General features: G+C 35.9%; 1 protein-coding gene across 3 annotated transcripts in view; it reads left to right on the top strand.

Annotated features, from left to right (window-relative positions):
• Positions 1–13,515, top strand: part of ZBTB10 (zinc finger and BTB domain containing 10) — a 36,014-nt gene extending 22,499 nt beyond the window's left edge. For 2 of the 3 annotated variants that reach the window (XM_007467367.1, XM_007467365.1), the window contains exons 3-6: positions 1,493–1,591; positions 6,671–6,847; positions 7,290–7,462; positions 7,739–13,515. In XM_007467367.1, coding sequence (XP_007467429.1) covers positions 1,493–1,591; positions 6,671–6,847; positions 7,290–7,462; positions 7,739–8,044 — 755 coding nt within the window. In that variant the 3' untranslated portion in view covers positions 8,045–13,515. The remainder of the gene's footprint in view (positions 1–1,492; positions 1,592–6,670; positions 6,848–7,289; positions 7,463–7,738) is intronic. The other variant, XM_007467366.1, reaches the window with a different exon arrangement.
• Positions 13,516–13,709: the final 194 nt, after the last annotated feature.

Here is a 13,709-nt window from a genome sequence, read left to right as displayed (position 1 = left end):
CTCATGGTCTACTGTTCTAAGTTACAGAGAAAATAAAAGCCAGTAGACGTTTAGTCTTTAAGTGCCAAGCTTCAAACTTCTCTCTGTATATACTGATTGTCTTAATGCTTCTGGATCCCAGACTCCTTAGGAATCTTACAAAATTGATAGTTTCTTCTTTTTGCAGTATTTCTTCAGTGTCTTCTCCCTTTCTTCGTGACTTACTCCTTTTAGTATTTAAACATGTTTGTTTATTCCATCTTAAAAAAAACCCCAAACTCTTACCCTATATCTCACTCTTGCCCTTTACAGCCACATTTCTCAGATTGTCTGTACTGTGTATCTAATTCGTCTTCCATTCACAGCACAGGCCACTCTAACTCTTTCTACTTGCCAACTGATCCACCAGTGCCACTCTAAGATCACCAGGTGACCTCTAAGGTACTCAGTATTTATTGAATGAAGTGAAAGTAATGCATACTTCAGTCTCCATCTTGAATTCTTGGTAGTATAGGATGGTGACACCAAAGATGAGTCTTGAATGGGAGGTAGAGGAGAGATTGCCTATTAAAAGTGGCATTTGAAAAATGTCTTCTGAGACTTTGATTTGAGGAGTAGATAGTACCAGTGGGATGATGCTAGATTCATAAATAGAAACCTGAATATTAGGACCTTGTATTCTAAATTAAGGAGTTTGAAGATTATCCTAAAAACTGGTGAATTGATTTTAAGTAAAGGAGCAACATGTTTTATGTTGTCGAAAGATCTTTCTGGCAATGTTGTGGGAAATGAAGAGTGAGCACTGACTGTATTTTGCAGCAAGGAGACCAAGAAACTGTTGAAGTAATTCTCTAACTAATCCAGGAGAATAATGAGTGCCTGGATTAAGGCGGCGGTAGAGAAAAAGAAGAGATGGAACAGATTCAAGGGAAATAACAGATTGGAACCAAAAGTACTATCTCATTAGTATGCCCCTTATGCTGGTTTTCCATATTTCAAGATTAACTCTTAGGAATTACCTCTTCTCTGAAGTCTTCCTTTACTAATCTAGTATTAATTGGTCTTTTCCACTTCTGAACCAGTACAGAAACAATGTCTTATACATCTAGTGCTTAATACTAGCAGTAGCAGCTATCTTTTGGGTATCAGACACCATAATTGTAACACTTGGCTTGCATTAACTAATTAAATTTCTTTATCAAATCTATGATATAGGTAGATGCATATGAGGAAACTGAGGCACATGCTTGTACCAATGGAGCCAGGCTCTAAAGCTCATTCTTAATCCAGTGTGCTGATGTTCCTGTGGAGTGTGCACTTGTTCCTGTGGTTGAAAAACATGTCTTATGTATGCTTTTGTGCCTTGTAGCTTTAAGCACATAGTAGCTATTCAGTACTTGCAGAATACCTCTGTTTAGTCTGCATAAGAAACAATTCCAAGAAGAGAGTGGTGTTCTGGGTGATGGCTATTGTGTGGTTGTAAATAACAGATTATTCTGTATCTCCTTTTCAGATCTGGATGGTGCTGTACTCTCAGGGCCAGATTGTGATAGGAATGTGAATACAAATTTATTGGCTGAAGCCAGCTCCAGTCAAGATGGAGGTGATGCTGGTAGGTACAATAGAATTTTAGCAGGAGTACCTTTAAGAGGATTTGAAGATTGGGAGGTATTTGTGTATGTGTTTATTAAGGACCTACTGCAGTTTCTTTTCCTTAAAGGAAAGTATTAGGTATAAACACTTTCAGTCTTCGGCATCTATGTTGATTGTAGAATTTAGAAGCCTGGTAAATACAAATGGATAGGTATTTCTTGTTTGTTTGAGGGAGTCATTTATTTAGAGTTGTTAAAACTTGTGGCTTGTGGCTTTCTGCTAGTGTATAGATGGAATAAGAATGGTAACTATCAGAATGGTTGACTGATGTATTTTAATTAGCTTTGATGTAAAACAATAGTGTGGTTGTTGATGACTATAGAAAACGTTAATTCTAAATAGTGATATTTATAACAGCTACTTTGGGGGAAGTGCACATGAATACAAAGAATCCATGAATATTCCAAAGAATAATATAGGTAAATTAAAAAGGGAGAAAGCTTTCTTAACAGAAGAATTCCAAGCTAGTAAACATAGAAGAATGATAGAATTGGAAAAACACCTGTTTTTCAATGTCCACGGGAAATAATTCAAGGTCATCATTGGATAGTAAGCCACCATTGATGGGCTTATCCCATGATGACTGGGATAAGTTTGTTGTAATAGCATTTTATTGTAAGTTTGTTGTAATAGCATTTTACAGTCTTCTTGTAATAGCATTATGTTGTAATAGCATTTTCACGTGGTCTCAGTATGACACCACAGGTTACTTTTATTCCCAAAGGAGAAAAGATATCTCTACAATAAAGAGATCTGATGAACATGATCATAGCCAAGTGATTAAATTTAGTATGCCTCCTGGTATGATGCACTAGCTGGCACCATCACCTATGTCTTATAGTATACTTGCCAGAATGTTTCATTCGACTTTAATCATGAGGAGAAAAAAAGACAAATCTCTCCAAATCCAGCACGTCCAGATTCTAAAACGTTAATGCCAAGAAAGACAAGCAGAGGAACCGCTAGGTCGAAGGAGACCAATGAGACCAACTTAAATGCATTTAGCATTATGTCAATCTTTTATTATATCATTGATCCAAAAAAAAAAAAAAAAGAAAAGGCATTTTGGGGATAGTTGGAAAGGTGAATATGTAGTCTGGGTTAAATGATAGTCTTAACAATTTTTAAAATTCTTGGATGTGATAAAGGCACTATGGTTTATATAGGAGGAAGTTCTAAAAGATGCATGCTGTGTTTAGGGGTGAAGTGATGAAGCATACAAGTTGTTTTCAAATAGTACACAAAGGTATGTATATGTATACATAGAGTGAAAGCACATGTGACAAAACTAACATTTGTTGAAGATACATAAAGGGATATGGGATATTCAGTGATTCAGTTTCTGTAGCTTTGGAAATCTTTATAAACAGTTGATGGGGACCGGGACAACTGTGCTTTTACAGAAAACTCTCTGGGGCTTTCGAATATATAGTGTGCACGGACCAAAATTAAGCCGTAATTCTGAAGAAACTGCCTTAAGGTGGTTTTCTCCTAACTGTTGAAAAGAATTTACAGATTTTGAAGTTAGCAGTTTACAGATTAGATGCATTGAATTTTGAACACTTGTCTCTTGTACAGAAAATCACTAATAGTGCCAAGAGTACTTTATTGCACTTGCTTTCTTGTTTTAGAAATCTGGTTCAAGAATGGGTTTATTTAGTTTGGCATGTGAATTCAGATGTAAAATTTAAATTTGTGCACATAAACATATTCAGTGGAGGATGGTCCATATAATTCATTTCATTCTCAAAAAGCAAATCCTTGATTTAGAGTCCTTTCTCTTTAGGGGACATTCTAATCCATTAATGAGTATTTTGGGGAATTCCCTGGAGGTCCAGTGGTTAGGATTCTGTGCTTCCACTGCAGGGGGCATGGGTTTAATCCCTGGTCGGGGAACTAAGATATCCTGCAAGTTGCACGGTGCAGCCAAAAAAAAAAAAAAAAAAATCTTGACTGGACAGAAAAAATTCTAAGATGGGCAGCACCATTGCTCTATCACTATCCTCTTGCCAAACGAGGTACATGCAAAAGGTCGTGTTAACCTTGCTTGTCATACGGTTGGCCTCTCCCATCTCTTCAGCCAATGCAGCTTTGCCTCCTGCAGTCCATTTATCTTTAAGAACTTTAACCTTTCAAACAGGATTATTAAATCAGCACTTCCTCCATCCAAGCTCCCAATTTGGTTTTATGATGCAGATGGAGGGAGGGAGGCTACCTTTCATTTATTTATTATTTTTTTTATTTATTATTTTTATTTGTTTTTGCGGCACACGGGCCTTTCGCTGCTGTGGCCTCTGCCGCTGCGGAGCACAGGCTCCGGACGCGCAGGCCCAGCGGCCATGGCCCACGGGCCCAGCAGCTCCGCGGCATGCAGGATGCGGGATCCTCCCGGACCGGGGCACGAACCCATGTCCCCTGCATCGCCAGGCGGACTCCCAACCACTGCGCCACCAGGGAAGCACCTGTGTTACGGTTTTGACGTCAAAAAAGTGCTTTCTTCTTACTTTGCCATTATGGAATAATGTACCCAGAAGATTATTAAACAGTAAGCACAGTTATAGAACTGAATAACCTTAATGATCCTCCATTTTTATGAATTGCAAAGGAAATACCTTTTTCAGTTTTCAAATGGGTGCTTTATCAGATTGAACATTAAATGTATCCTTTGCAATCCAAAACAGTTACCTGAAGTTTGCTGTTTGTGTGTTTACTTTTACTGTATATTTGTTTTCTAAATGCTTTGGCACAATTTTCTTGGGTAGGCGGGTACTGCCGTGATACTAGTCAGTTGGTACTGCCAATTCTGGATATTTAAATTTTGGTTTGTTTGGGTTGTGGCTTTCTTTTGTTTTTGAAGTCCCCTGTTCTTTATTTGTAACAATTGTATTTTAATTTTCTGCATCCCCTAACTCCAAAGTATCCTTTTTCTCCCTCCCACTCAAAGGCGCAATACCTTGGTTCAAGTTGCTCTTATACTTCCTAAAAGTAATTTGTACTGGTTATAAGAATTTGGAGAGATGAAAGAAGTTGGAGATGAGGCTTTCTTAATTTGAATTACCATTTTGTATTCCAGATATGGTTTTCTTGCCTGGACCATGGATGCTTTTTATTGTATCTTACTGTAGATCTAGAGAAACATTTCAAGTGTTAAAAATCTTCCAATTCTGAATCTTGAGTTACCAATTCATCACTTGTTTTAGGGCTGCTCTCTTTATTCTTATGCAGTGAATAATATTTTGTTGGATATTAGCATATCTAACATGATTTATGAGGTTAGTTTTCCAAGTTTTTTGAGCAAGTAAAAAATAGTACATGTTAGCACTTTGCTAGATACATTTATTCAACAAATAATTGAATGGTGTATGTTTTGGACATTAGAAATACTGAGGTGAGTAACAGGCACAGTCCTTGCTCTTAGAGCTTACTTTGTTTTGTACTGATTTGCACAAGAGCTATGAATCATAAAACTCAAACTTTATAATGTGAAACTGAAAATTGATGGACTTTCACAGGCTACTACTCCCAACCTTATCTCTATCACACACACATAGATATGGTGTCTCACTTTAGGATTCTGAAACTTTACCCCAAGCAGTATTACAGTTAAATTATATAATTATGGATTCAGAGGGCTTTCCTAACATTAAGAAAAAAGTGGGTGAAGGTATTCCAAGTACAAAACAATTTACAGTAGTAGTAATGAATTGCAGTTTTTAAATACCTTAGGACCTTTTGGGTAGTGATACTTTCAGTTTTTCCTTAAGAGGGAAATCTTAAGTTCTTTTAATTTTTAAAAGAGGCAATGTATCTGGCAAGTAGATACAGGAAACTGAATTCTTAGAAAACTCATTTGGCAAGCATTCTTTTATAAAATCGTGTATATGGGAGGAAAGTTATTAAATTGCTGCACGAGTGTGCTGTGCATATATCCTAGAAAGCAGTGTTCTAGGCAGGGGAAGGAGTAAGTGCAAAGTGCAAAGGCCTTAAAGTGGGAACCAATTTATCATGGTGGAACAGCACAGAGGCCAGTATGATTGGAATAGAGTAACCAAGGAGGTGGTTTGGAAACAAGGGCTAGATCAGGTAAGGCTTTGTAGTATATTGGAAGTCTTTAGCTTGTACTATGAGTAAGATGGTTAGTACTTGCTTTGATTTAAAGTTTTAAAAGAATCCCTGATTGCTGTGTTTAGAATAAACTCTAGGAAGGCAGCACAGTGTGAGCTGGGAGACAAGCAGATGGCTATTGAAGATAATCCAGAGGCAGCAGTTGATGGTTGAGTGGAATAGGATGGCAGTAGTTATGGGGGATTCTGGATATCTTCACATTGCCAGAGGATTCCTGGATCCGAGGAATTACATACATATTCAAGATGGAATTAAATGCAGAGGAGATGATTCCTACTTTAGCTTGTCTGAAGATCCCCAGGCACAAATTCCCTAAGGCTCATTGAGTCTACTTTCCAGACTTTTATTTATTTAAGGATGACATTAGAGAGGTGTTGACGAACCCCCAGATTCCCCGTTACCTTGCACCAGTGCGTCTGAAACAACAAACAAGGGTCTAATAATACAAGAACTTTACATTTGTAATTACCCTATATTTATATTCTTCATCCTTAGCCCATTTCTTCTCTACTGATAGGAGACGATCCCATTCCACAGCTGGGTTTCCCATTCCACAGCTGATACTGGTCTTAAGTGATAGTATAGTTAGAAACAGCAGCTATTAAAAGGGTAGTTTCATGTGGGCTCCACATACCATTAAATAGTATTTTTATTTTACTGAATTTTTTTTTCTGTGGTTGAATTGTATTTTAAACTTTAGTTTGTTTTCTATTCTAATAGCCTGCCAACCAGGATATTATAAATTGGGATAATAAGGTATGAGGCCATCTCAGTTTTAGACTAAAATATAGTTTTAAATTCAGCTATTTTATATTAAGCTGTTCTATCATAAAATATAGATTTTTTTTAATTCTCGTAAGAGACAGATCTTAATTACCATCATTACATCAGGATCACTTTTCAATTGTTTTAGGTCCTTCACATGATTTCAAGTATGGCCTGATGCCTGGCCCTTCAAGCGATTTCAAGTATGGATTGCTACCAGGTACTTCAAATGATTTCAAGTATGGATTGATACCAGGTGCTTCTAACGATTTCAAGTATGGATTATTACCTGAATCTTGGCCAAAACAAGAAACTTGGGAAAATGGCAAGTATTAGTCAAACATATATAGAATTCTTGGGCTTCCCTGGTGGCGCAGTGGTTGGGAGTCCGCCTGCCGATGCAGGGGACACAGGTTCGTGCCCCGGTCCGGGAAGATCCCACATGCCAAGGAGCGGCTGGGCCCGTGAGCCATGGCCGCTGAGCCTGCGCGTCTGGAGCCTGTGCTCTGCAACGGGAGAGGCCACAACAGTGAGAGGCCCACGTACCGCAAAAAAAAAAAACCCCAAAAAACCAAAGAAAAAACATCTATAGAATTCTTAATACTTTTTATCAATTAAAAGCTTCCACATTCTGGGTTCTAAAAAAGCTCAGATAGTAGTAGCCCTATAATGATCCCTGTTCTCAGGAATAGACAAGCTTTTGATAGCAAATTTTCTGTTTAATATATAATAAGTGCTTTTTTTTGTTTGTTTTTTAATTCTCAAAGGTGAATCATCTCTAATCATGAACAAGTTAAAATGCCCTCATTGTAGCTATGTAGCCAAATACAGACGAACACTAAAAAGGCATTTGCTCATTCATACGGGAGTCAGATCATTTAGCTGTGATATTTGTGGGAAACTGTTTACTCGCAGAGAACATGTAAAAAGACATTCCCTGGTAAGTAACTTTAAATGTAAATGATCTTTGAGATAAACTATATTTGTGTCAGTGAAGCTTAAGATATTTTAACACTATTACCTGCAAATTTAAGGAAGGTAGATTATTAAATAAATTGCTTTAAGCAATGAATGTGATTTATGAACCAGTACTGAACTTCATACGAAAGATAATGATGTATTTACTCATTGTTAAATGGGAGGTTTAATTTGAATGGTTCAAATGTATTATATTGTCTGTACTATCCTTACATTGGATTTTTCCCCCTTCAATTAGGTGCATAAAAAGGATAAAAAATACAAATGTATGGTGTGTAAGAAGATCTTCATGTTAGCAGCCAGTGTTGGAATAAGACATGGATCTCGACGCTATGGTGTTTGTGTAGACTGTGCAGATAAATCACAACCAGGAGGGCAAGAAGGTGTAGATCAGGGACAGGATACAGATTTCCCTCGGGATGAAGAATATGAGGGGAACGGAGGTGGAGAAGCTGATGAAGAGCTGGCTGATGATGGAGAAGATCAGAATGATGCATCTCGATGGGATGAGTCCGGAGATGTTTGTATGTCTCTAGATGACTAACTGACCTACTATACTCCTCAAGGATGCTGCATTTGGACATAATATGAATCAACAATTTGAACTGTTGAACTTGAAGGCTTGCAAAATATGGTACATGCTGGATGGTAGTTATGTTGCTGTGAAAACTGTAGGGTCAAAGCCTTATAGCAAAAAAAATTTTTTTTTATATTTGCACAGGACTGTACAGCAGACAACCTTGTGGTTGGATTACATGGAGTCCACATACCTTCAGTCAGTTATCAAAGTAAAAATATTTTTTATTTATAGGATATACAGTAACTATTTGGGTCCTATGGAAATATAGTACCTGTTCTTAAAAAAGCTTACATTCATGTGCCACTTTAACATGAATTAAGAAAATCCATTATTAAGAGTACATTGACAGCTGACCTAATTACTCTGTCCATCAAACCACTCAGGCTAGTTTGTACTAGTAGAGTTTTGTTTCTATTTTTATTTTTATTAATTTTATTTTTTTTAATACAGATGTTCAGTGAGGGGCCTTTTCAACCCCATTGGTTCTACTTTTCTGTATTTTCAATTTTAATTTGCTTCATAACTTAAACCAAGTCTCTTCTAGCCTTAGGTATTATTTCTCAATTTTGTGCTGATGGGCATGTTTATAAGAACTGGAGAGGTAATTTATTGGAATGAACTAACTGACTTCCTCCATTCCCCTTTTCCTTTTTGACATGAATTATACTACTTTACAAATGAAGAATGATGTTGCAAAGTACCATGGTGAGGTTGACAAATACCACTAAAATGATTATGATTTAGAAGTAACTTTCTCCTGCTGCTCTAATCTGATAAATGGTTATTACTATATGACGTTTTCTGACAAGGCATTTGGTTTTGGGTATCTGTTACTTTGGCACTACTCTTGTTTGCTTTTTATTTTTGCCAGTGTACTATACCTCAGTCCTATTTGAAAAGACAAATCTAATCGAAAGAAAAGTCATAGATAAAATGATTTGTTTTATAATTTATCCTTCATGTCCAGTTTTGGTTAGCTTGTTATGCAATATAAGTGAAATATCAGGTTTTTACTCCTGTGCCCTTTTTATCATTAAAATTAACACAAAAAGTGCATTCTCTTTTGTTTCATACTTACTGGGGTATTCAGTGTTTGAAATTCTGATAGATAATTTAGTTAATTTATTTTTCATTTCCTCGAAGTCACTACATCTTGATATATATATATATATAGTCTTTCTAGTAGTCACCATGATTCAACAATCTGCAAAAACCTTACAAATAAAGCATTGAGAGGCTTTACAATTTTTATTCTGTTAACTAAATTCTTCAGGGTACAAGGGGGTGATGTGATAAGTTGAAATTGCCAGACTTGTTTAGCCTGATGACAGATGAATTAGCTGATTGACTCACAGCAGCATTTCACGTATTGATATTAACATGCACAACATTTATCAGGAACATATTGTATATTATATAAGATTGAGGGATATCATATTTTCAGCTTTCTTTTAAATAGAAATTGAGTATATTTTCCTATTTTATATCAGGTAACTAAATTATGCTAGTCCTGTGGAGAAAATTGCAAAGTACACTTTGGCAGACATAATCCTTTTGGTGCTCCATCCCATCAAAGTTGAAAAGATGATAGGTTTTTTAAGAGACAGGCTTTCTTACTGTCTCTGATTTCAGTAGAAAAATGGTTTAATGTTAGGCACTGATGCTTCTGCTTAGATAAATCAAAGAAAGATACAGTACAGTTACATGGTTAGATGCATCATTTGTCACCTAAACTTTATCATAGTTTCTACAAAACTGAAAAACTGACATGAATAGTTTTGGTTTGACTTTTGTTTAAGACTGAAGAGTACACCTTTTTCTCAATGTTCTAGACAAATGAGTAGAATGTAATTCTGGTTGGGTCCAAAGTAGACGTTAGTTGGGCAAAGATACTATGAATGGAAAAGTATTTTAAACGTAAAATGTTCTGCTTTGTGAATATGTAAGTATAGTATAAAGATTTCTTTCATCCCATTTATCCCTCTCCTTTAAAATAAACCTAAATAGTTTACAATTGGTAGATCTGTCTATATATAAATATATATTAAAGAGAAAAGATATATATCTAAAAATCACCTAAGTCTGCTTTATTAGATTCACTTAAGTGAACTACAGTTCACTTATTGCATAGAAACTGGACTTGGCTTTACATTCTTAATGTACTTTTACTTTTCCTTAAGATATGAACTTACTCTCTTTAAACTGAATTTTCTTTTACTACTTAAATCATTTATGTATATCTGGTAAATTATGACCAAATTTTTGTTAGATTGCATACAGTAAATTGAAATACACTCTTGGTACACTACGGGATTGTTGTGCTTTTGTTTTGGTTTTAGTTGGAAACAAGGTTTGATGTAGATGGCTTGTTACTGTTAATTTAAAATATTCTATAATTATTGTCCATTACCTTTTATGTTGTGTTGTGACAGATTTGGCTATATTTTTAGTCAACTGAAATATACTTTAAGCGTTTGTTTTTAGAAAGGTAATCCAAAGGAAAAATGTTTATACTCTTGAATATATTAGCCTCAGCCTATATAAAAATTTCGTCTTTAAAGTAAACATTTTACCAGAAACAGAATCGACAGATTTTTCTACTTGCTGACTGCCTAACTTATTTTGTTTCATGATCTCGAGGGAACTGCCTTTTCCCTTCCAGATCTTTTTTAAAAAAATAGTTTAGTACTAAGGTATACTACTGGATGTTTCTATTTTTTTAAGTATATTCTTTTTCTGACTTACAGTACAATTTCAGGAAGTTGATAGATACTAAGAACTTAGGATTGGTCTCAGAGAGGTAACAATGGAATACTCAAAATTTTGTCTGTGGAGCCCTGGTGGAATTATGTGTTACGCATTTGCTGAATTTTTCTCTTGTAACTTATATTTTAAATGAAAAATATTTTAGAGCTTTTATTTAATGAAGGGGAAGAGTATAAACTGTTCATTTCCTATTCATTTTGTAGTAACAGACCCTCATAAGTCAAGATCATATATTCTTTCTTACGAGTCTCAGAGACAGTTACTTCATACGGTCCCTGATGTTTCATTGTTATTGGCTCTCATTTTTCATATCCACTAGATATTTTGCTAAATTTTAACACCATAGCAGTTAAGAGCTAAAAAAAAAAACATTATAGGAAGGGGAAACTGAACAGTAATGAGTAGCTTTGAAATTGGGGGGAAAACATGAACTGGTTTCGGTAGAGCCATCCTGATGAAGGAAGAGTGAGTGAAGGAGTTAATTCACGTAAAGCGCTTAGGACACTGCCTGGTGCATAATAGGGGCATGACACATCTTAGTTGTTTAATAATACATGGAAAACCGAGACAAAAAGAAGTGGGGAAAGGGGTGGAGAATAGGGAGAAAATAGGGAATGAAAAGATTGGGGCTTAGAAATTTGTAGTAATACAATGTGCTGTAAAAGGCCTGAAGATGACGAGTAGTATAATAGGGGAAAGTGTGATGGAAGATGGGTCTTAAAAATCATAAAATTTAAAACCAGTAAGTTTTATTTATGTTTTTAGGATGTTAACATAGGATGAAAAAGTTATTTTTCTGAATAATTCCAAAAGCTAGCATTTTTTTTAGTGCCTGCACATGCCATGCGCTTTACATTATCTTACCAAATTTCCTATAAGTAGGTGCTATTGTCTCCATTTTATAGAAGAGGAAAGGCTCCATTGAAATTTGCTTAATTTAATTTGACTAATGTAACACAGTTACTAAGTGGTAGAGCTGGATTTGGACCAGGTCTGATTCTGAAGCCCATGCTCTTTTTAGGGGGCTCTATTGCCCCAACTTTTGTAGGATTTTAGCTCTTTAAAGGGGTCTGTCTGTGGAGACATCTTTTCCCTGTGAAACAGCTATGTTAGCAATTTGAATGTTTAATCCTTCCTCCCCCAAATATCCTTAATACTTTTTCCTCCTAGTACAGCAATTGTTGTATCACATGATTATAAAAAAGATACCCAACCTCAGTGTAGCACATGCTGTTAATTGGCTATAGCATTTTCATTTTTAAAAGGATGATTTTTAACTGAAGAACTAGATGTGAACCCCAGTTTTTGTGCCGTTCAGTCACCCGGATCCTTAAACTTAACTATGGTACATAATATACATGCTTAGAACTAACAGGTGTTTTTTCTTAGTCACTTTAGGGTTTTAAATGGAAAGGTTTTTTTTTTCTTGCTGTATCCCTACTTTCAAGTGAAGTTGAACCGTTCAAGGTAGTTTAAAACGTATTAGGGATAAGCACACTTTAAAAGATGTTTTCTAGCTTATGACGTTGGGTACTTAAAATTTGGAATATGCTGGCTATTGAGAGCAAAATTTTGGGTTTAGGAGAGGGATGGTTGAGGCCATTATGAAATGGGAGAATCAGCATTTTAAACACTGTAAACATAAAAGAACACTTTCTTCTGCCTGCTGTTTGTAAAAGCTCTTTGGGAAGACCTTTTACGAAGACCAATTTTTTAATGTAATTTACCTACCTAGTATAAGTGTCCTAAGACATGTATGTAAACTTCCACAACTGTTTTGTCTGTGTATTTAGAAAATACACAAGAATCTTTATCAAACCTAAAAATATAAACTTGTGAGCACTGAACTGCTTCTGGCTTTGTGAGTTTTGTTGACTCTGACATTTAATTCAGATTTCTTTGCTTTTAACGTATACTAATTTAGACTAATTGGGGTCGGGAACACCTTTGTAAAATTTGACTTACGTATAATTCAGATACCTCTGTGCTTAAGGTTTACAAGTTTCAATTGCAGAATATTAAGGGTTTTTGGTTTGTCTCTTTCTATGTGAAGTGCATAAAGGACCCAAACTACCACCTAGTAATGCTTGGAGAGCTGCTTTAATTAATAGCAGTGATTTGTAATCAGCATATTGTCTTTCATCTTTATTACTTTTTTGGAATTCTCTACAGGTTGTAGAAAACATTGAAATATTCCCCCTGAAATGTACATACTTTTGGAAATGGGTTGAAAAGCAAAGGTGAACTACTTAATCTCATATTTGCTGCATACTAGTGGATTAATGGATTATAAGTAAATATATAAATTTCAAGTCTTTGAAACTTTTTAATAATACAGAAAAAACATACTTTTAAAAGGTTTTTGTGGTGGTGGTATTAGTAATAGCCCAAAGGAAATCATAGAATGACTAGATATCCAGACTTTTAATTATTAAATGAGTTTTGATTTAGTTTGGAAAACAGTGAATTACTGGATGGGATGCCTGTATTGGATATAATTCTTAGTATCTTTAAACTTTTAAAAGAACTGTCTTGTGGCAGAATTAGATATATTCTAATGGTTTATGTAGATAGACTGTCTACGGTTCCAAGGGATTAGGATTGGAACTGCTCAGAGTGCTCAAGGTTAAAAAGCAGTTTTTAATAAATAAAGATGCAGTGGGGGCTTCCCTGGTAGCGCAGTGGTTGACGGTCCGCCTGCCGATGCAGGGGTGACGGGTTCGTGACCCGGTCCGGGAAGATCCCACGTGCCGCGGAGCGGCTGGGCCCGTGAGCCATGGCCGCTGAGCCTGAGCGTCCGGAGCCTGTACGGGAGAGGCCACAACAGTGAGAGGCCCGCGTATCGCAAAAAAAAAAAAAAAAA

The sequence above is a fragment of the Lipotes vexillifer genome, unplaced genomic scaffold (genome assembly GCF_000442215.2).
Source record: "Lipotes vexillifer unplaced genomic scaffold, Lipotes_vexillifer_v1.1 scaffold1969, whole genome shotgun sequence".
NCBI classification, from domain to species: Eukaryota; Metazoa; Chordata; class Mammalia; order Artiodactyla; family Lipotidae; genus Lipotes; species Lipotes vexillifer.
This window is presented reverse-complemented; position numbering and strand designations above follow the sequence as displayed.